At 55.3% G+C, this 24,060-nt stretch overlaps 1 protein-coding gene across 1 annotated transcript in view; it reads left to right on the top strand.

Annotated features, from left to right (window-relative positions):
* Positions 1–24,060, top strand: part of EPB41L5 (erythrocyte membrane protein band 4.1 like 5) — a 69,558-nt gene that overhangs the window by 38,546 nt on the left and 6,952 nt on the right. The window contains 7 exon segments of the mRNA XM_075317025.1: positions 3,727–3,815; positions 11,581–11,650; positions 11,849–12,018; positions 12,631–12,737; positions 12,845–12,872; positions 12,954–13,001; positions 21,064–21,177. Of these exon segments, the coding sequence (XP_075173140.1) occupies positions 3,727–3,815; positions 11,581–11,650; positions 11,849–12,018; positions 12,631–12,737; positions 12,845–12,872; positions 12,954–13,001; positions 21,064–21,177 (626 nt within the window).

The raw sequence follows: 24,060 nt of genomic DNA, 5'->3' as shown, positions 1-24,060 counted from the left end.
TCTGCTGCCGGGATTCATGTGTCACTGGAGATAAGCGGCGCTGCGTCTGCTGCCGGGATTCATGTGTCACTGGAGATAAGCGGTGCTGCGTCTGCTGCCGGGATTCATGGGGTGTCACTGGAGATGAGCGGTGCTGCGTCTGCTGCCGGGATTCATGCAGTGTCACTAGTGATAAGCGGCGCTGCGTCTGCTGCCGGGATTCATGCAGTGTCACTAGTGATAAGCGGCGCTGCGTCTGCTGCCGGGATTCATGCAGTGTCACTAGTGATAAGCGGCGCTGCGTCTGCTGCCGGGATTCATGGGGTGTCACTGGAGATGAGCGGCGCTGCGTCTGCTGCCGGGATTCATGGAGTGTCACTGGAGATAAGCGGTGCTGCGTCTGCTGCCGGGATTCATGCAGTGTCACTAGTGATAAGCGGCGCTGCGTCTGCTGCCGGGATTCATGGAGTGTCACTGGAGATAAGCGGCGCTGCGTCTGCTGCCAGGATTCATGCAGTGTCACTAGTGATAAGCGGCGCTGCGTCTGCTGCCGGGATTCATGCAGTGTCACTAGTGATAAGCGGTGCTGCGTCTGCTGCCGGGATTCATGCAGTGTCACTAGTGATAAGCGGCGCTGCGTCTGCTGCCGGGATTCATGCAGTGTCACTAGTGATAAGCGGCGCTGCGTCTGCTGCCGGGATTCATGGGGTGTCACTGGAGATGAGCGGCGCTGCGTCTGCTGCCGGGATTCATGGAGTGTCACTGGAGATAAGCGGTGCTGCGTCTGCTGCCGGGATTCATGCAGTGTCACTAGTGATAAGCGGCGCTGCGTCTGCTGCCGGGATTCATGGAGTGTCACTGGAGATAAGCGGCGCTGCGTCTGCTGCCGGGATTCATGCAGTGTCACTAGTGATAAGCGGCGCTGCGTCTGCTGCCGGGATTCATGCAGTGTCACTAGTGATAAGCGGCGCTGCGTCTGCTGCCGGGATTCATGCAGTGTCACTAGTGATAAGCGGCGCTGCGTCTGCTGCCGGGATTCATGCAGTGTCACTAGTGATAAGCGGCGCTGCGTCTGCTGCCGGGATTCATGCAGTGTCACTAGTGATAAGCGGCGCTGCGTCTGCTGCCGGGATTCATGGGGTGTCACTGGAGATGAGCGGCGCTGCGTCTGCTGCCGGGATTCATGGAGTGTCACTGGAGATAAGCGGCGCTGCGTCTGCTGCCGGGATTCATGCAGTGTCACTAGTGATAAGCGGCGCTGCGTCTGCTGCCGGGATTCATGCAGTGTCACTAGTGATAAGCGGCGCTGCGTCTGCTGCCGGGATTCATGCAGTGTCACTAGTGATAAGCGGCGCTGCGTCTGCTGCCGGGATTCATGCAGTGTCACTAGTGATAAGCGGCGCTGCGTCTGCTGCCGGGATTCATGGGGTGTCACTGGAGATAAGCGGTGCTGCGTCTGCTGCCGGGATTCATGGAGTGTCACTAGAGATAAGCGGCGCTGCGTCTGCTGCCGGGATTCATGGGGTGTCACTGGAGATGAGCGGCGCTGCGTCTGCTGCCGGGATTCATGGAGTGTCACTGGAGATAAGCGGTGCTGCGTCTGCTGCCTGGATTCATGCAGTGTCACTAGTGATAAGCGGCGCTGCGTCTGCTGCCGGGATTCATGGAGTGTCACTGGAGATAAGCGGCGCTGCGTCTGCTGCCGGGATTCATGCAGTGTCACTAGTGATAAGCGGCGCTGCGTCTGCTGCCGGGATTCATGCAGTGTCACTAGTGATAAGCGGTGCTGCGTCTGTTGCCGGGATTCATGGAGTGTCACTAGAGATAAGCGGCGCTGCGTCTGCTGCCGGGATTCATGCAGTGTCACTAGTGATAAGCGGCGCTGCGTCTGCTGCCGGGATTCATGGAGTGTCACTAGAGATAAGCGGCGCTGCGTCTGCTGCCGGGATTCATGCAGTGTCACTAGTGATAAGCGGCGCTGCGTCTGCTGCCGGGATTCATGCAGTGTCACTAGTGATAAGCGGCGCTGCGTCTGCTGCCGGGATTCATGGAGTGTCACTAGAGATAAGCGGCGCTGCGTCTGCTGCCGGGATTCATGGAGTGTCACTAGTGATAAGCGGCGCTGCGTCTGCTGCCGGGATTCATGGCGTGTCACTAGTGATAAGCGGCGCTGCGTCTGCTGCCGGGATTCATGGAGTGTCACTAGTGATAAGCGGCGCTGCGTCTGCTGCCGGGATTCATGCAGTGTCACTAGTGATAAGCGGCGCTGCGTCTGCTGCCGGGATTCATGCAGTGTCACTAGTGATAAGCGGCGCTGCGTCTGCTGCCGGGATTCATGGAGTGTCTCTAGAGATAAGCGGCGCTGCGTCTGCTGCCGGGATTCATGGAGTGTCTCTAGAGATAAGCGGCGCTGCGTCTGCTGCCGGGATTCATGCAGTGTCACTAGTGATAAGCGGCGCTGCGTCTGCTGCCGGGATTCATGCAGTGTCACTAGTGATAAGCGGCGCTGCGTCTGCTGCCGGGATTCATGGAGTGTCACTGGAGATAAGCGGCGCTGCGTCTGCTGCCGGGATTCATGCAGTGTCACTAGTGATAAGCGGCGCTGCGTCTGTTGCCGGGATTCATGCAGTGTCACTAGTGATAAGCGGCGCTGCGTCTGCTGCCGGGATTCATGCAGTGTCACTAGTGATAAGCGGCGCTGCGTCTGCTGCCGGGATTCATGTGTCACTGGAGATAAGCGGTGCTGCGTCTGCTGCCGGGATTCATGGAGTGTCACTAGTGATAAGCGGTGCTGCGTCTGCTGCCGGGATTCATGCAGTGTCACTAGAGATAAGCGGCGCTGCGTCTGCTGCCGGGATTCATGCAGTGTCACTAGTGATAAGCGGCGCTGCGTCTGCTGCCGGGATTCATGCAGTGTCACTAGTGATAAGCGGTGCTGCGTCTGCTGCCAGGATTCATGCAGTGTCACTAGAGATAAGCGGTGCTGCGTCTGCTGCCGGGATTCATGCAGTGTCACTAGTGATAAGCGGCGCTGCGTCTGCTGCCAGGATTCATGCAGTGTCACTAGAGATAAGCGGTGCTGCGTCTGCTGCCGGGATTCATGCAGTGTCACTAGAGATAAGCGGCGCTGCGTCTGCTGCCGGGATTCATGCAGTGTCACTAGAGATAAGCGGCGCTGCGTCTGCTGCCGGGATTCATGCAGTGTCACTAGAGATAAGCGGCGCTGCGTCTGCTGCCGGGATTCATGCAGTGTCACTAGAGATAAGCGGTGCTGCGTCTGCTGCCGGGATTCATGGAGTGTCACTAGAGATAAGCGGCGCTGCGTCTGCTGCCGGGATTCATGTGTCACTAGAGATAAGCGGCGCTGCGTCTGCTGCCGGGATTCATGGAGTGTCACTAGAGATAAGCGGTGCTGCGTCTGCTGCCGGGATTCATGGAGTGTCACTAGAGATAAGCGGCGCTGCGTCTGCTGCCAGGATTCATGCAGTGTCACTAGAGATAAGCGGCGCTGCGTCTGCTGCCGGGATTCATGTGTCACTAGAGATAAGCGGCGCTGCGTCTGCTCTAATGCTGTATGCACCAGTCATCTGTGGCCTCTAGTGTAACTACAACTCCCAGCATGCTTCTGCAGAGCCCGGCTGAGGAGTGCTCCTGGCTCTGGCAATCTCTGTGCCCCCTGGATTTAGCTGAGGGCCCCCCGAGGGTCCGGTCCTGACCGCTCCCCTCCCCCGCTTGTGTCTTCTTCAGGCTCGAGATGGCAATGACTATCAGCTCGGACTGACCCCGACCGGCGTCCTGGTGTTCGAGGGGATCACAAAGATCGGGCTGTTCTTCTGGTGAGTCCGGAGATGAGCGGCGCCGCAGTGAACGCTCCAGCAGCATCAGGACAGGTTTTTATTGTGTAGCTGCTGCACTGCATATTGGGGGTCTCGGTGTGCACTGTGGGGTGGGGGATGTATGGGGCGAGAGGTCACGGTCGGAGGGTTGGGGGCACTATCTGGGCGGGTGGTCCTTGATAGCAGTCTAGATCTTCGGCCGGCTGCAGACCTGAGATCAGCGGCGCCATCATCTGCGCCTTACTGTAGGTGCGATAGCCGCGCTCCTTCCTGCCCCGGGCGCTTCTATAAAAGAACTGAGCGACACCGGACACGGATCTGTGCTGTGCAAAAACAGCGGCAGCAAACACATTTCCAAAATTGTGATCAACCAGAATACCCGGCAGGGTCACACAGGGTCACAGAGGGTCCCGATAGAGGCGCAATCCCAACATACGCAACACCCACACAGCAATGCATTGTGAGGTTAAAGACGAAGATTGGCACCTGGCGGTATTATATACACTGCACTGGTTCTCAAATATACGTGCTATGGATGTATCACCAGGGGCACCATGTGGCGGATAAACCCTCCAAACCTTCCCGAAGCTGCAGGAGCAGGGCCCATAGCCTGAGCGAATATGGGTATAGATACCAGGGATAGGCCTATATATATAGAGGATAGGTATGTATGTACTATATATATGTACATGCATGTGTGTGTGTATATGTATAATTATATATTTCTTCGGCGCTCCATTGGGAGACCCAGACGATTGGGTGTATAGCACTGCCTCCGGAGGCCACACAAAGCAATTACACTAAAAAGTGTAAGGCCCCTCCCCTTCTGGCTATACACCCCCAGTGGGATCACTGGCTCACCAGTTTTCTGCTTTGTGCGAAGGAGGTCAGACATCCACGCATAGCTCCACTGTTTAGTCAGCAGTAGCTGCTGGCTCTATCGGATGGAAGAAAAGAGGGCCCATATGGGGCCCCCAGCATGCTCCCTTCTTACCCCACTTGCGGTTTGTAAGGTTGAGGTACCCATTGCTGGTACGGAGGCGGGAGCCCACATGCTGTTTTCCTTCCCCATCCCCCTGAGGGGCTCTGAGGAAGTGGGATCTTACCGGCCTCCAAGCCCTGAGGCCGGGCTCCGTCCACAGACCCATTGAACCTGCTGGATGTGGAGCTGGGTACCGTTCAGGGACAAGGCCCTGCAACTTTCAGGTACTCTGTGTCCCCGTACAGACAGGCACGCACACGCCAGACTTGCTGGGTGTGTTAGTGCGCCGGGGACAGTAGCGCTGCACGCTGGGGTTTGAGTCACAGCAGCTTAGCTGTGTGGATTCATGTGCTGGGAACTACCGCGCCGGCCACTCTCGGAGCGGCGGCGCGGCTGGGACTTGTAGTGCGCCGGGGACTTAGCGCCGACCGCACTTTTACGGCGGCGGCGCTTATAAATTTAGTCCCCGGCTTTTGCGGCCTAGCTCCGCTTCGTTCCCGCCCCCTCCCTGTCAATCAGGGAATGGGACAGACGCTGTGCAATCGTCAGCGCCGAGGGCTGGAGCCTTATTTACATGCTCCAGCCCTCTCACTAGGCACAGTGGGACGCAGGTTTCCCGCTTTTGGTCTGCACACGCCCAGGGCCCGCCCCCCCTCCACAGGACGCCGGCAGCCATTCCTGCATGCAGTCTGGCTGGAGGACGGACACAGGCTCTGGGAGACCCAAGACTAGGGATTTCTGGACCACACACCCGCGTTTAGCGGGCGGTAAGCAGCACATTAGTGCTGGCCCCACTAGTGCCACAGTGTGTATTGGTGTACTTTTTCCTGTACCATATATATATATATATATATATATACTGCACTGTACGGTCGCTTCTTGGCTGTATACCCCTATATTGCTCTGAGGAGACAGCAACATGTCATCCACAAAACGCAAGGGTGCCAAGGCACGGGCTGTGTACACTACTTGTACAGCATGTGGGGCTAATCTACCAGCAGGCTCCAATGACTCTCATTGTGTGCAATGTTCAGTCCCAGTGGCACTTCGTCAGCCAGAGTCTATGGTGGTGGTAGCCCAGGCTGAGACGCCTGTGAACCCTGCCCCGGTGACGGGGACAGAATTTGCAGTCTTTGCTGATAAAATGTCTGTGACTATGACAAAAATCCTGGAGACCTTGCAGTCCAGGCCAGTTGCTCAGACCATGGACACTGCTGTGTCTATGTTCCCCGGTCCCCCTCAGTTGGAACTAATCCGTACTTCAAGGGGGTCCCAGGCATCACAGGCTGAGGACTCTGACTCTGATGACAGTCCCAGGCCGCCTAAGCGAGCTCGCTGGGAAAGACCCTCCACGTCGTCACGCTGGTCAGGGTCTCTGCGAGAAGGGTCTCTATATGATGAGACAGAGGTGGGTGATCAGGAGTCTGGAAGCAGATTCTGCTTCTAAAAAATGTTTAACCAGCTTGCCACTATCTGGAGACAGACTGTTTGGTGAGCAATTGGCGGAAATCATTAAACAGTCCAAGGGTAAGGACTCTTCCTTACCCCAGCCCAGATCAAGCAAACCTCCACAGAGGAAGTGGCAATCAAAGTTTCGGTCCTTTCGAGGCTCAGGCAAGCCCCAATTCTCCTCGTCCAAAGGGACTCAGAAAGAGCAAAGGAGCTCTGATTCCTGGCGGGCTCACTCACGCCCCAAGAAAGCAACCGGAGGTACCGCTTCCAAGGCGGCTGCCTCATGACTTTCGGCCGCCTCCCTCCGCATCCTCGGTCGGTGGCAGGCTCTCCCGCTTTTGCGACATTTGGCTGCCACAGGTCAAAGACCGGTGGGTAACAGACATTTTGTCTCACGGGTACAGGATAGAGTTCAGTTCTCGTCCTCCGCCTCGGTTCTTCAGAACCTCCCCACATCCCGACCGAGCAGATGCCCTTCTGCAGGCGGTGCATTCTCTAAGAGCAGAAGGAGTGGTGGTCCCTGTTCCTCTTCGGGAACAGGGACAAGGTTTTTACTCCAATCTCTTTGTGGTGCCAAAAAAGGACGGCTCATTCCGTCCTGTTCTGGACCTAAAACTGCTCAACAAGCATGTGTACGCCAGGCGGTTCCGGATGGAATCCCTCCGCTCAGTCATTGCCTCAATGTCTCAAGGAGATTTCCTAGCATCAATAGACATCAAAGATGCTTATCTCCACGTGCCGATTGCTACAGAGCACCAACGCTTTCTACGCTTCGTGATAGGAGACGACCATCTTCAGTTCGTAGCTCTGCCATTTGGTCTGGCGACAGCCCCACGGGTGTTCACCAAGGTCATGGCAGCAGTGGTAGCAGTTTTGCACTCTCAGGGACACTCTGCGATCCCTTACTTGGACGATCTACTTGTCAAGGCACCCTCTCAAGAGGCATGCCAACTCAGCCTGAACGTTGCACTGGAGACTCTCCAGACGTTCGGGTGGATCATCAACTTCTCAAAGTCAACTCTGTTACCGACCCAATCACTGACGTATCTTGGCATGGAGTTTCATACTCTCTCAGCGATAGTGAAGCTTCCGCTGGACAAGCAGCGGTCACTACAGACAGGGGTGCAGTCTCTCCTTCAGAGTCAGTCGCACTCCTTAAGACGCCTCATGCACTTCCTCGGGAAGATGGTGGCGGCAATGGAGGCGGTTCCGTTTGCGCAGTTTCATCTGCGCCCTCTTCAATGGGACATTCTCCGCCAATGGGACGGGAAGTCAACATCCCTGGACAGGAAAGTCTCCCTTTCCCAGACGGCCAAGGACTCTCTGCAGTGGTGGCTCCTTTCCACCTCATTATCACAGGGAAGATCCTTCCTACCACCGTCCTGGGCGGTGGTCACGACAGACGCGAGTCTGTCAGGGTGGGGAGCAGTTTTTCTCCACCACAGGGCTCAGGGTACGTGGACCCAGCAGGAGTCCACCCTTCAGATCAATGTTCTGGAAATCAGAGCAGTGTATCTTGCCCTACTAGCCTTCCAGCAGTGGCTGGAAGGAAGGCAGATCCGAATTCAGTCGGACAACTCCACAGCGGTGGCATACATCAACCACCAAGGGGGGACACGCAGTCGGCAAGCCTTCCAGGAAGTCCGGCGGATCCTGATGTGGGTGGAAGCCACGGCCTCCACCATATCCGCGGTTCACATCCCCGGCGTAGAAAACTGGGAAGCAGACTTCCTCAGTCGCCAGGGCATGGACGCAGGGGAATGGTCCCTTCACCCGGACGTGTTTCAGGAAATCTGTCGCCGCTGGGGAAGGCCAGACGTCGACTTAATGGCGTCCCGGCACAACAACAAGGTCCCAACCTTCATGGCACGGTCTCGCGATCACAGAGCTCTGGCGGCAGACGCCTTAGTGCAAGACTGGTCGCAGTTCCGGCTCCCTTATGTGTTTCCACCTCTGGCACTCTTGCCCAGAGTGCTACGCAAGATCAGATCCGACTGCAGCCGCGTCATACTCGTCGCCCCAGACTGGCCACGGAGGGCGTGGTATCCGGATCTGTGGCATCTCACGGTCGGCCAACCGTGGGCACTACCAGACCGACCAGACTTGCTGTCCCAAGGGCCGTTTTTCCATCGGAATTCTGCGGCCCTGAACCTGACTGTGTGGCCATTGAGTCCTGGATCCTAGCGTCTTCAGGATTATCCCAAGGGGTCGTTGCCACCATGAGACAGGCTAGGAAGCCCACGTCCGCTAAGATCTACCACAGAACGTGGAGGATATTCTTATCCTGGTGCTCTGCTCAGGGAGTGTCTCCCTGGCCATTTGCATTGCCTACATTTCTTTCTTTCCTGCAATCTGGGTTAGAAAAAGGTTTGTCGCTCGGCTCCCTTAAAGGGCAAGTCTCGGCGCTATCCGTCTTTTTTCAGAAGCGTCTAGCACGACTTTCTAAGGTACGCACGTTCCTGCAGGGGGTTTGTCATATCGTACCCCCGTACAAGCGGCCGTTAGATCCATGGGATCTGAACAGGGTACTGGTTGCCCTCCAGAAGCCGCCCTTTGAGCCTCTGAGGGATGTGTCACTTTCTCGACTCTCACAGAAAGTGGCCTTTCTGGTAGCGGTCACGTCTCTTCGGAGAGTGTCTGAACTAGCAGCGCTGTCATCCAAGGCTCCTTTCCTGGTCTTCCACCAGGACAAGGTTGTGCTGCGTCCCATTCAGGAGTTTCTCCCGAAGGTGGTATCCTCTTTTCATCTTAATCAGGATATCTCTTTGCCTTCGTTTTGTCCTCATGCAGTTCATCGGTATGAGAAGGATTTACATTTGTTAGATCTGGTGCGAGCACTCAGAATCTACATTTCCCGCACGGCGCCCCTGCGCCGCTCCGATGCACTCTTTGTCCTTGTCGCTGGTAAGCGCAAAGGGTCGCAGGCTTCCAAAGCCACCCTGGCTCGATGGATCAAAGAACCAATTCTTGAAGCCTACCGTTCTGCTGGGCTTCCGGTTCCATCAGGGCTGAAGGCCCATTCTACCAGAGCCGTGGGTGCGTCCTGGGCATTACGACACCAGGCTACGGCTCAGCAGGTGTGCCAGGCAGCTACCTGGTCGAGTCTGCACACTTTCACCAAACATTATCAGGTGCATACCTATGCTTCGGCGGATGCCAGCTTAGGTAGAAGAGTCCTGCAGGCGGCAGTTGCCTCCCCGTAGGGGAGGGCTGTCTTGCAGCTCTAACATGAGGTATTTCTTTACCCACCCAGGGACAGCTTTTGGACGTCCCAATCGTCTGGGTCTCCCAATAGAGCGCCGAAGAAGAAGGGAATTTTGTTACTTACCGTAAATTCCTTTTCTTCTAGCTCCTATTGGGAGACCCAGCACCCGCCCTGTTGTCCTTCGGGATTTTTGGTTGTTTTCGGGTACACATGTTGTTCATGTTGAATGGTTTTCAGTTCTCCGACGTATCTTCGGAGTGAATTTGTTTAAACCAGTTCTTGGCTTTCTTCCTTCTTGCTTTTGCACTAAAACTGGTGAGCCAGTGATCCCACTGGGGGTGTATAGCCAGAAGGGGAGGGGCCTTACACTTTTTAGTGTAATTGCTTTGTGTGGCCTCCGGAGGCAGTAGCTATACACCCGATCGTCTGGGTCTCCAAATAAGAGCTAGAAGAAAAGGAATTTACGGTAAGTAACAAAATTCCCTTCTTTATATATTTATTATACACACACAGCCCCTTATGCATGTGATTATCCAATTGGCGAGGAGGACTAATGTTGCTGCACTTGTAATGCCGGTCTGCACCAGCAGGGGGCGCCCCGGTGTTACATAAGGTGACCCATTCTCCAGGATACTGTGATTGCAGCATCTGAGCAATGTCCGGTATTTCCTCATGCAGGTTGTGGTGTAACCGGACTCCTCCCGTCCGGTAGATTAGCGCTGGGGGCTCCCAAATGCGGCGTCACTCCCTCCTCAGCACTTCCTGCTGTGTAAATCTTAATACACAAGATGTTCCTGTAATCCGGCACCAGATGATCAGACGTTCCGTGGTTCCTGTAATCCGGCACCAGATGATCAGACGTTCCGTGGTTCCTGTAATCCGGCACCAGATGATCAGACGTTCCGTGGTTCCTGTAATCCGGCACCAGATGATCAGACGTTCCGTGGTTCCTGTAATCCGGCACCAGATGATCAGACGTTCCGTGGTTCCTGTAATCCGGCACCAGATGATCAGACGTTCCGTGGTTCCTGTAATCCGGCACCAGATGATCAGACGTTCCATGGTTCCTGTAATCCGGCACCAGATGATCAGACGTTCCGTGGTTCCTGTAATCCGGCACCAGATGATCAGACGTTCCGTGGTTCCTGTAATCCGGCACCAGATGATCAGACGTTCTGTGGTTCCTGTAATCCGGCACCAGATGATCAGACGTTCTGTGGTTCCTGTAATCCGGCACCAGATGATCAGACGTTCCGTGGTTCCTGTAATCCGGCGTCTGGGATCCGGCACCAGATGATCAGACGTTCCGTGGTTCCTGTAATCCGGCACCAGATGATCAGACGTTCCGTGGTTCCTGTAATCCGGCGTCTGGGATCCGGCACCAGATGATCAGACGTTCCGTGGTTCCTGTAATCCGGCACCAGATGATCAGACGTTCCGTGGTTCCTGTAATCCGGCGTCTGGGATCCGGCACCAGATGATCAGACGTTCCGTGGTTCCTGTAATCCGGCACCAGATGATCAGACGTTCTGTGGTTCCTGGGATCCGGCATCTGGGATCCGGCACCAGATTATCAGTCGTTCCCGGATTATTGGACACGTTGTCAATAAGCGCTCACAAATTTACAGTTCCCCTCCGCCTCTGATGGCCTCCGGTTCAGGCCGCAGTCTGCAGGATCTCTGCTTGCTGTCAGTGACTAGGGAGTTGTGTACTTCAAATGGCTGAATCTGTGCATCGGCCTCAGACTTCTCACAGCTGAAGGTTTGCTACAATGTGTTCAGTCCAGATAAATACATCAGCAGCTGCACAATTCCCCGTTACTTCTTCCCTGCACTGATACATTGTAACCTCAGAGCATTTATAACCTGGATTCAATTGTAACAAACCCTCAGCTGTGAAGTTGTCGCGCAGGTTCAGCCTTTCATTATAGAGAAGGATTCCATTCACTGACAGCAATCCGAGACTGAAGGATCGTGACAATAATGCGGTGTGCAGAGATTGGACTTTGGCTGGAGATCCTCGTCATGGCTTCCCGTGATCCCGCGCAGCCGGCTCCTGGAGTAACGGCACCATTTCTAATAACTCTGCTACCTGTCATTCATTTTCTCTCCAATCCTCTTTCGCAGGCCCAAAATAACCCGCCTGGACTTTAAGAAGTCGAGACTGACGCTGGTGGTGGTGGAGGACGATGAGCAGGTGAGGAGTGCGGGGTCCGTCCTGCGGGGGGCGCTGTGCTGGGTATATGTATGGAGCTGGAGACGACCTCTGCTGCTTTTGTCGTCCTGGGGCTACGTTTATAATTACGTGTGTGTGTCTTTAAGGACTGTTACCGCCGCTGTGGTGGTCCGGACTCCGCAGGTCCGGCTTAGACTAATTGTAACTTCTGATTTAAAGGGGAAGGAGCAGGAGCACACGTTTGTCTTTAAGATGGAGCATCCGAAGGCCTGCAAGCACCTGTGGAAGTGCGCGGTGGAGCATCACGCCTTCTTCCGCCTCCGGGGGCCCACGCAGAAAAGCTCCAGCCGCTCCGGATTTATACGGCTCGGCTCGCGGTTCAGATACAGGTGAGGGGATGCTTCTGCTGCAGTCACATCCAGAGCTGCGCTCTGTTTTGCTCCCTGCTGTGCAGCTCGCGGTTCAGATACAGGTGAGGGGATGCTTCTGCCGCGGTCACATCCAGAGCTGCACTCCGTTTTGCTCCGTGCTGTGCGGCTCGCGGTTCAGATACAGGTGAGGAGGGGATGCTTCTGCTGCAGTCACATCCAGAGCTGCACTCCGTTTTGCTCCGTGCTGTGCGGCTTGCGGTTCAGATACAGGTGAGGAGGGGATGCTTCTGCTGCAGTCACATCCAGAGCTGCACTCCGTTTTGCTCCGTGCTGTGCGGCTCGCGGTTCAGATACAGGTGAGGAGGGGATGCTTCTGCTGTGGTCACATCCAGAGCTGCGCTCCGTTTCGCTCCCGCTTGTGCAGTGCATTGGTGCTGATCGGTGCAGCTCTGGATGTGACCGGAGCAGAACTCATAACTCGCACTGATGAGTCGTTTTCTTTACGCTCCCGATTCCGTCTGGATGCAGCAGAGCTGACCCTGTTTATCGGCTTTGCAGTCCTATGTAAATTCACTGATCTGTGAATATAATTTTTCCCTTTTCATCTTCTGTTATTTGGTCTCTTTTCAGCGGGAAAACTGAATACCAGACGACCAAATCCAGTAAACCCCGGCGCTCCGCGTCCTTCGAGCGGAGACCCAGCAAACGCTACTCGCGGAGAACGCTGCTAAATCGAGGTAGGAAGCGACCTGCGCGGATCAGCGGAGTGATGAAGACGCCGCTAAGGAGACCGCTTTACTGCTGCTGCAAAATGCTATAATCTCGTGTCTTTCTCTCTTCACAGCACAAGCTTCAAGAGCGGAGCTGATGAGGTGAGTGACGACCGCGGCGCCGCGATGTCCCAGAAGGAAGAGCGCCGCATCCCTAACCGCGTGTTTCTATTCTGCCTGCAGCGCCGACCGGACGGATCCTGCGGTACAAAATAACGGAGCTCAGCAAGTAAGAGCGGCGTATCTGAGAGGATTAGATACACAGCTCAGCAGACAGTATCACACAGGACAGGATTAGATACACAGCTCAGCAGACAGTATCACACAGGACAGGATTAGATACACAGCTCAGCAGACAGTATCTCACAGGAGAGGATTAGATACACGGCTCAGCAGACAGTATCACACAGGAGAGGATTAGATACACAGCTCAGCAGACAGTATCACACAGGAGAGGATTAGATACACGGCTCAGCAGACAGTATCACACAGGAGAGGATTAGATACACGGCTCAGCAGACAGTATCACACAGGATAGGATTAGATACACAGCTCAGCAGACAGTATCACACAGGAGAGGATTAGATACACAGCTCAGCAGACAGTATCACACAGGAGAGGATTAGATACACAGCTCAGCAGACAGTATCACACAGGAGAGGGTTAGATACACAGCTCAGCAGACAGTATCACACAGGATAGGATTAGATACACTGCTCAGCAGACAGTATCACACAGGAGAGGATTAGATACACAGCTCAGCAGACAGTATCACACAGGATAGGATTAGATACACTGCTCAGCAGACAGTATCACACAGGAGAGGATTAGATACACGGCTCAGCAGACAGTATCACACAGGAGAGGATTAGATGCACAGCTCAGCAAACAGTATCACACAGGAGAGGATTAGATACATGGCTCAGCAGACAGTATCACACAGGGGAGGATTAGATACACGGCTCAGCAGACAGTATCACACAGGATAGGATTACTGTGAGGCAAATCCCGGGATATGAAGATGAATTATGACTCCAGTCATAATCCCTCATCACTCCCTGGCAGTGCCCCCTCCCTTCCTGTTCTCAGTGTTCCACTTACACCTCCATGGCCATGTCCTGTGATATGGAAATGAGGTGGTGTGGGAACAATGGACACAGGATGACTCCCTGCCGTCACCCTGTAACAAGAGTTGTATCTCATTAGCAAGGCTATGGAACTAGCAGACAGAACGACTCCAGTAAAAAATGGTTCATATCTCGCAAGCCATATTTCCGATAAATATGGCAACCATAAAAATGGTGTCTCCGCATGCGGACGATGCCGGCACACCCTTTTTATGGGAGCAGGACATTGGGAAATGCCCCAGGCGTGATATCAGCCAATGGGGAACTGGCAGACAGGTCATGAGTCCCCTCGTTCTGTAGCTAAATTCATAACTGTCACAATGAGAGCATTGGCGTCCGCCTACGACGCTCCCAGGCAAAGTTATGGCCATATTCCATGTTGTGGATTTTGTCCATAACTCCAGCCAGGGGTGGAGCAGTGCTCCCTCTGAGGTCACGAAGGTAGGAGGGGACCTGGATTTGTCCAGGTTGATAACCCTACTTCGGCCATTTTCCAGTGTTCTTTTCGCTGGGGGCACGTGTAGGAAACATCTGTGGGAAGGATCCTAGAAACCTGGGTACAGCGCCCCCCTGTGGCCAGACGCAACAAGGTAACTGCTGGAACTGTGTATGCCTGTTTGTAACCCATGCTTTGATTGTAACTGTACTCTGACATATGTATATTCTGTAGATTCCCTATTGTATATATTGTAGTTTCTAGTGTGCTTTAGGCTGATTAAATTATATAATTAATCTTGGGCTGTTCTGTTATCTCGATCTTGAATCCCACGTCTGTGTGTTCGGCTAATAGTTACCGTAAATCGGTTGGTGGCAGCGAATTGTGCCAAGGATTATTGTGGGGAGGCCAGTGAGATTCGGGGAGATTTTATATATTCCGCCCGCGGAGGTCGGGGGAATATATACCTTACTCTCACCGGGGACCCTTCAATAATCGGCATAAGTAGTATAGCGGCCTCCTTGCTTATGGTCGGGCAATTCCATAATTGGCCTGACTATAAGAGGGGCGCTAGAGAGCGCGTCACGTGCTCTGTCTGTCGGTCGGGAGGTATAAAGGAGGGGTGACCCCCACTTGTTACCCCCCGATTGTGACGTACTGGTAGCCAGCGCGGGGGATTTCTGAGTGACCCCCCCGGTGGTTTGTGACATATTGGTGGCATAGCGGTGGGATCGAGATAATAGTGTGTGTGAGTGTGAGACCCATACTCCCAGACACTAAAGACTGCCTGCAGCAGCTGTGGCTGCTGGGGTCTTCAGACTAGCTCAACACTAGAGTGTCAGAGTGCAGATACTGTAAGGTGTGTGGAGGCATCAGGTGTCAGTTCTGTGTCAGTGACCAAAAGTCTGCAAGAATGGCTGATGGCACCAGGAGCAGAGCTATGCAACTGGCCAATGCTAAGGCAGGAGCCGAAGAGAGGGAGGACGGTGCTGTGGACAGCAATGAGGAGGTTGCCCACGAGTCCTCCAGGAGCTCGACGCCAGAAAACCGTTCTGCCGAGGACATTGCGCAACCTGGCACTGCTGGACAAGATGAGGAGGAGCTCACCCAAGGTTCCTCAACGAGCCAGATGCCAGCCCTCCGCTCTGAAAGGGACAGTGAATCGCCTAGCTCTGCAGCGTGCCGCAGATCACCACGTGCCATTCCACCGAGCCTGGGAGGCTCGGATAGCCTTCTTCAAATGGCTATGGCCCTTCTCCAGGCTGGAGACCAGAAGGGCTACAAGGAACTCCTGGCAGAGCGCAGGGCAGAGCGGCAGGCAGCGCGTGACGCTGAGGCTGCGGAGCGGCACGCAGAGCGTGAGGCTGCGGAGCGAGAGCGGCAGGCAGCGCGTGAAGAGCGAGAGCGACAGGCAGACCGTGACTACCAGCTGCAGCTAGCTCAGCTCCGGCCCTCATCAGCCACATGTGACCTTCGAGACACCAAACTTCCAAAGGTCCGTGTTGAGGACTTCCCAGTGCTGGAGAAGGATGGAGACTTGGACTCTTTCTTGACTGCTTTTGAACGGACTTGCTTGCAGCACCATCTGGACAAGGACCAGTGGGCCAAATACCTGACCCCCCGTTTAAGGGGTAAGGCCCTGGATATCCTTGGGGACTTGCCTGCTGAGGCAGATCAGGGCTACGACACCATCAAGCGGGCCCTGATCCAACAGTACAACCTCACTCCAGAGTCCTACCGCAAGAAGTTCCGGAGCCTACAGAAGGGACCAAAGGACTCCTGGGCTGACCACCGGCGGGCACTTGCCCGAGCTGCCGACCACTGGACCCAAGGCCTGCAGCTTTCCACCGGACCGGAGATCCTGGACTTGTTCATCACGGAGCAACTCTTGTGGAACTGCCCTGAGGATCTCCGCCAGTTCATCCGAGACCAGAAGCCAAAGGGGTCCACGGCTACAGCTGCCCTTGCCGATGACTACACCAACAACCGGGCCCCTGAGGCCAGGAGAGCGGCCACCAGCAGCACCTGGAGAGGGGGTAAGATGAATTCTGCGACTGCCCCACCTGCCCCTAGACTGCAGGGGGTGTCCCCCTCAACTCCCCTCTCCAGGCCCGTGGCGGAACCAAGACGGTGCCACCAGTGCAACCTACCTGGACACTTCAAGGCCATGTGCCCTCAGCGTCCCAAGGCCCCGGCTCCGTCCCCGTCCCAAGGGCCGCCCAAGGTGTATTGTGTGGGTGGGGGTGGTGGTAGGTCCCTGGACAGCTTCCAACCTGTCACCGTCGGCCGGTCTGTGACCATAGGACTGCGAGACAGCGCCTCGGAGGTGACTCTGGTGCGGCCTGAGATGGTGTCCCCCCAAGACTTGATCCCTGGAAAAACCCTCGCTGTCTCCGGGATTGGAGGCACTGACCCGGCGCTGCCTGTTGCTGACATTTATGTGGACTGGGGCGCAGGGCGGGGGGTGAGGGAGGTGGGGGTAACTGATCGGATCCCTGCAAACGTGCTACTTGGGACAGATTTGGGGCAGATAACCTCCCAGTTTGGGCCCCCCCCAAGGGCTGAACCTTCAGCCCGTACTGACATGACTCCTAACAATGTTAATGTGTTATCTATGAATGATGTAAGGGAGGAGGGAGTGAACTCTGATATTTCTGCTTGCACAGACACCATAGACACACACACAGCTGCAGCTGTGACAGGGGAGGGGGTCAGAGAAAGGTGTGACAATGCCTCTACAAGTAACCAGCCTGTGAGCTGGGATCTGCTGCCCTCTGCAGGGATAAGCAGAGAGCAGGGTGCTGCAGGGGGAGGACCAGTGTGTGGGGTGGGGGCTACCACAGCAAATGTGCGGTCCCCAGAGGTTTCACAGCGGGGTTCTGTTGCTGCAGGAGGGGAACAGGCAGGTGAGATTGGGGCCGGTCCAGGAGCGGAAGTGCTCCCAGGTAAGATCTCGGTGCATGGTTCCCCCACAACCGGGGTGTCAGGAAGCCAGGTCGGTCTGCCTGAACCGGCGACTTGGTCAGGAACGGAGGAGGAGCAGGCACGACCCACGGTCGCAGCGGCTGTGGCCGCTGTCACCCGCAGTGGGAGTGCTGGAAGCCAAGGGGCCTCCCGGAGGTCCGATAGCTCTTCCCCGTCTGACCAAGTGGCAGCCGAGTCAGGTGGAGGCCAGGACACAGGTCCCGGGGGTACTGACCGAAGATGTGACAGTCTCGTCGATTCTGGCCACATCTAGTCAGGGGTTTCAGGCAGCGTTAGAAGCTGACGACAGCCTGAAAGCTCTTAAGGAGCAGGCGGCACAGCCTCCCTCGGACTCGGACCCGGAGCGAGTGGTCTGGGACCAAGGACGGCTGTACCGGGCCACGGTCCAGCAGGGTTCACCGGAGGCGTGGCCCAGGGACCGACAGTTGGTGGTACCCTATCCGTTCCGGACGGAGTTGTTGCGGATCGCACATGAGATTCCGATGGCCGGACACCTAGGGATCGCTAAGACCAAGGCCAGGTTAAACCAGCAGCTCAACCCTGTAACGTACCTGGTCACCCTGGACCCTGCCCGTGGAAGGCGGAAGCCCTTCCATGTGAACATGATGAAGGCACATCATGAGCGGGAGGCATGTGCGCTCCCCGTGTGCAACCTGCCCGAGGAGGGAGAAGCGGAAACCCTCTTGGATATGCTAGCCCAGGTTAGGGCAGGCGGATCCATTGAGGATGTGGAGGTTGGCCACCAGCTCTTGGAAGACCAACGGTCCCAGCTGTGGGCCACCCTCCTCCCCTTCCGGGGGTTGTTTACCAACCAGCCCGGAAGGACTGACTTGGCTGTCCATCACGTGGACACTGGGGATCATCCCCCGATCCGGCGTTCAGCATATCGGGTCTCCCTGGAGGTGCAGCAACACATGCGCCAGGAGATTGACGAGATGCTGAAGCTGGGGGTGATCCAGGCATCCAACAGCGCTTGGGCCTCGCCTGTAGTCCTCGTCCCTAAGAAGGACCGAACCACTCGGTTCTGCGTGGACTACAGGGGGCTCAATGCGGTCACGGTCGCCGATGCGTACCCAATGCCACGCATCGATGACCTGCTCGATCAGTTGGCCGGGGCTCAGTACCTGACCATCATGGATCTGAGCCGGGGATATTGGCAGATCCCCCTGACTCGCAAGGCCAGGGAACGCTCTGCCTTTATTACCCCATTTGGACTGTACGAGTCCACGGTGATGCCATTCAGGATGAGGAATGCCCCTGCCACTTTCCAGCGGATGGTCAACACCCTGCTCAAGGGACTTGAAGGGTACGCGGCCGCGTACCTGGATGACATTGCCGTCTTCAGTCCCACCTGGGAGGACCACCTAGAGCATCTAGCACAGGTGCTCAGGCGGATCCACCGGGCAGGTTTGACCATCAAGCCGGGAAAGTGTCAGCTGGCCATGAGCGAGGTCCAGTACCTCGGTCACCGGGTAGGTGGGGAGAACACTGAAGCCCGAGCCTGAGAAAGTGGAAGCCATCGCATCCTGGCCCACCCCCAGGACCAAGAAGCAGGTGATGTCCTTCTTGGGGACCGCTGGGTACTATAGGAGGTTTGTTCCATGCTATAGTAGCCTGGCAAAGCCCTTGACGGACCTCACCAAGAAGAAGCTGCCCTCTGCAGTCGATTGGACAATGGACTGCGAGACAGCCTTCCGGGCCCTAAAGGACGCCCTGTCCAGCCCGCCCGTGCTACAGGCAGCCGACTTCACGCGGCCGTTTGTAGTACAGACCGACGCCAGTGACTTCGGCCTCGGTGCGGTGCTCAGCCAGGTGGACTCTGCGAGCCAAGAGCACCCAGTCTTGTACCTGAGCAGGAAGCTGTTACCAAGGGAAGTTGCCTATTCCACGATGGAGAAGGAGTGCCTGGCCATAGTGTGGGCCCTGCAGCGTCTGCAACCCTATCTATACGGGCGCCACTTCATCGTGGAGACGGACCACAATCCCCTCAGCTGGTTGCACACCGTCTCTGGGACGAATGGGCGATTGTTGCGATGGAGCCTTGCGCTCCAGCAATACAACTTCACCATTCGCCACAAAAGGGGCCGTGACCACGGTAACGCAGACGGGCTGTCCCGACAAGGAGAGGTCGCGGACGGGCGCACGGGGGAACACCGGAGTGTGCTGCCCCCTAGCGCCCTCAAAAGGGGGGAGGTGTGAGGCAAATCCCGGGATATGAAGATGAATTATGACTCCAGTCATAATCCCTCATCACTCCCTGGCAGTGCCCCCTCCCTTCTTGTTCTCAGTGTTCCACTTACACCTCCATGGCCATGTCCTGTGATATGGAGATGAGGTGGTGTGGGAACAATGGACACAGGATGACTCCCTGCCGTCACCCTGTAACAAGAGTTGTATCTCATTAGCAAGGCTATGGAACTAGCAGACAGAACGACTCCAGTAAAAAATGGTTCATATCTCGCAAGCCATATTTCCGATAAATATGGCAACCATAAAAATGGTGTCTCCGCATGCGGACGATGCCGGCACACCCTTTTTATGGGAGCAGGACATTGGGAAATGCCCCAGGCGTGATATCAGCCAATGGGGAACTGGCAGACAGGTCATGAGTCCCCTCGTTCTGTAGCTAAATTCATAACTGTCACAATGAGAGCGTTGGCGTCCGCCTACGACGCTCCCAGGCAAAGTTATGGCCATATTCCATGTTGTGGATTTTGTCCATAACTCCAGCCAGGGGTGGAGCAGTGCTCCCTCTGAGGTCACGAAGGTAGGAGGGGACCTGGATTTGTCCAGGTTGATAACCCTATTTCGGCCATTTTCCAGTGTTCTTTTCGCTGGGGGCACGTGTAGGAAACATCTGTGGGAAGGATCCTAGAAACCTGGGTACAGCGCCCCCCTGTGGCCAGACGCAACAAGGTAACTGCTGGAACTGTGTATGCCTGTTTGTAACCCATGCTTTGATTGTAACTGTACTCTGACATATGTATATTCTGTAGATTCCCTATTGTATGTATTGTAGTTTCTAGTGTGGCTTTAGGCTGATTAAATTATATAATTAATCTTGGGCTGTTCTGTTATCTCGATCTTGAATCCCACGTCTGTGTGTTCGGCTAATAGTTACCGTAAATCGGTTGGTGGCAGCGAATTGTGCCAAGGATTATTGTGGGGAGGCCAGTGAGATTCGGGGAGATTTTATATATTCCGCCCGCGGAGGTCGGGGGAATATATACCCTACTCTCACCGGGGACCCTTCAATAATCGGCATAAGTAGTATAGCGGCCTCCTTGCTTATGGTCGGGCAATTCCATAATTGGCCTGACTATAAGAGGGGCGCTAGAGAGCGCGTCACGTGCTCTGTCTGTCGGTCGGGAGGTATAAAGGAGGGGTGACACCCACTTGTTACCCCCCGATTGTGACGTACTGGTAGCCAGCGCGGGGGATTTCTGAGTGACCCCCCGGTGGTTTGTGACAATTACATACACCGCTCAGCAGACAGTATCACACAGGAGAGGATTAGATACACGGCTCAGCAGACAGTATCACACAGAGGATTAGATTCACGGCTCAGCAGACAGTATCACACAGAGGATTAGATTCACGGCTCAGCAGACAGTATCACACAGAGGATTAGATTCACGGCTCAGCAGACAATATCACACAGGATAGGATTAGATACAGTGATGTAGATGGCAGTATCACACAGGATTAGATGCAGTATCATGACTTGTTGCCTGTATTGCAGGTTTTGGCCGGTGAAGCCCCCCGTCCGCCCGCCGCCCTCGGGTCCAGCTCAGCCGTCACTCTATGACATTGACGGCCTCCATCAGGGTCCGGGATCCGAGTCGCCGGAGAAGAGACGGTTGGTTTCTGCCAGTGATGGTTGATGGTCGGGTTCAGCTCCCGGGCCTCTGCCCATCGGGGGGCGGCAGCCATTGATAGAGGCGGCTTCTCTCTCCACACATTTATTATAGTCGTCCTTAAAGGGCTTGTCCTGAATACTGGAGGTCGTGTCACCAGGACGTGGCACAGGGGCCTTATCTGGGCACTACTGGATCTGTCTGGTGAGCTCTATGGGAGCCGTGAACCTCTCCCATCCGTTCCTCGGGGCGACCCCTTTAATGGACCTAACAATGGGGGGTCCCAGCTGTGAATTACTGAGTTTTATCAACTTTCTAAACTCCTTTCTGTATTAATTTCCTGCCTTTGCTAATCTCTCTGCTTGCCGTCAGTGAATAGACATATTCGTTACACTCGTCCGATCAGTGTATCCAGGTCTGGACTCCAGACTGCGGAGATTCCCTGCACTGACACATTGTAACGCTCCGGTGTCCCGGCCGCCCAGGATTCTGGACTCTCCAGCAATGTTCTCAGTCACTGACAGCAAACGGAGGTCAAAAGAAAGCGCAAAGCAGAAAGGTGCAGAAAGTGAGATTTATTTACAGAAGACTCATGATGAGGGTGGTTGTTGGTAGTGGGCGTCATCTTCCTCACTAGTTTGTCCTGATCCCTTGGGGTGGGGGAGGGGAGCTGGACGCTGATTTGCCGCCATGTCTGTATACTCGTCCTGTGCTGCGGTCTGTGCTGCGCTGCTTTCCTTGTATCACAAATCGGCCATTGCTGATCAGCTTGTGGTGTGGGCGGTGCTGGTGGCGGGGGGCTCTGCTGGGGGCGGGGGGCTCTGCTGGGGGTCCTGTGATACGGATATCGGCTGTGATTGCTGCCATCTGTATCCATAGATCGCTCCTCTGAGCGCTCGGCTCTGCTGGGGGCGGGGGGCTCTGCTGGGGGCGGGGGGCTCTGCTGGGGGCGGGGGGCTCTGCTGGGGGTCCTGTGATACGGATATCGGCTGTGATCGCTGCCATCTGTATCCATAGATCGCTCCTCTGAGCGCTCGGCTCTGCTGGGGGCGGGGGGCTCTGCTGGGGGCGGGGGGCTCTACTGGGGGTCCTGTGATACGGATATCGGCTGTGATCGCTGCTATCCGTATCCATAGATCGGCTCCTCTAAGCGCTCGGCTCTGCTGGGGGCGGGGGGCTCTGCTGGGGGCGCTCGGCTCTGCTGGGGGCGGGGGGCTCTGCTTCGCTCTGATCTCTGGGAACTTGATTCTTTGTATCTTTCTGCAGATATAAAGCCTGATCTCTGCCGAGTCCAATCAGCTCCGTAATATGAGGATGTAGATTTCTGTGATCAATAATCCATGATCTGATCCTTAGTGATCACCATTTCTGATCAATAACTCACAAACTGATCAGATCTGGAGAGAAGCGATCAATAATCCAATCAGACTAATCAGTTGATCCTGACCTTAGGAACCAGTGTTCATCACTAATAATCAATGATCCAGTCTGCACAATCAGCTGGATCTAAGTGACCAACAGTCAGTGATCGAGTGTTAATGATCAGTCTGGAGGACGGTGCGGGATCTGATCTCTGTGATCCGGGCAAATCCAACAATAATCATCCAGGGTTATGCTAAGGATCTTATACTCATCGATGTGATCTGGGCCCGTAGCCGAGGATCTGCTCGGATGACGCACTCCTGACTGTTGGTCGTGATCTGATGTTTGTAATGATTGATCAGTGATCCCGTCAGATAATTCTCACTCCTGGGATCTAATGAATAAACAATCATCCGTGACCTGATCCACTTCCCGATTCTCCGTCCTGAAGCGGTCATATCCCATAATCGCAGGTTGGGCTGTCGCTGATCTGATCCTGATGTTCTTCTGATGCTGGTGATCTCTGATCTCACTGAATGTCTCCTCCTATCAATGATCTGCTTGTTCTTCTGGTGATTCCCGGGTTGCGGCAGCGCTCGCTGAAGGTTTCCTCCTATCAATGATCCGCTTGTTCTTCTGGTGATTCCCGGGTTGCGGCAGTGCTCGCTGAATATTTCCTCCTATCAATGATCCGCTTGCCCTTATGATTCCCAGGTTGCGGCAGCGCTCGCTGAATGTCTCCTATCAATGATCCGCTTGCTCTTCTGGTGATTCCCGGGTTGCGGCAGCGCTCGCTGAATGTCTCCTCCTATCAATGATCCGCTTGCTCTTCTGGTGATTCCCGGGTTGCGGCAGCGCTCGCTGAATGTTTCCTCCTATTGCTCTTCTGATGATTCCCGGGTTGTGTCAGCGCTCGCTGAATATTTCCTCCTATCAATGATCCGCTTGCTCTTCTGGTGATTCCCGGGTTGCAGCAGCGCTCGCTGAATGTCTCCTATCAATGATCCGCTTGCTCTTCTGGTGATTCCCGGGTTGCAGCAGCGCTCGCTGAAGGTTTCCTCCTATCAATGATCCGCTTGCTCTTCTGGTGATTCCCGGGTTGCGGCAGCGCTCGCTGAATGTTTCCTCCTATTGCTCTTCTGATGATTCCCGGGTTGTGTCAGCGCTCGCTGAATATTTCCTCCTATCAATGATCCGCTTGCTCTTCTGGTGATTCCCGGGTTGCAGCAGCGCTCGCTGAATTTCCTCTCCGCGTCCTTTTTCTTGCTTTTCTCTCGTTTGCGGGTTTTTCTCATCGTTTTCTCGTCGTTTTATGATGATATTAATCTTTAGTCTTTAAATAAACCCACCGCAGGCCCGTGGGAGCGCCGGGCGCCGCGCAGGACGGCGGGAGTCACCGGAAGCCGCAGTCGTCGTCCTCGCTGATGGCGGACAGGAGCTACACCCACTTTGTGCATCAGCACAACGCGAGAAATGCCGGGAAACCGATGGAGCTCCGCGGTCTGAACCCCCGGGCGGCCATG

This window comes from Anomaloglossus baeobatrachus, chromosome 7 (genome assembly GCF_048569485.1).
Source record: "Anomaloglossus baeobatrachus isolate aAnoBae1 chromosome 7, aAnoBae1.hap1, whole genome shotgun sequence".
NCBI lineage: Eukaryota > Metazoa > Chordata > Amphibia > Anura > Aromobatidae > Anomaloglossus > Anomaloglossus baeobatrachus.
Note: the sequence above shows the minus strand (reverse complement) of the source record. Positions and strands in the feature narration are given on the sequence as shown.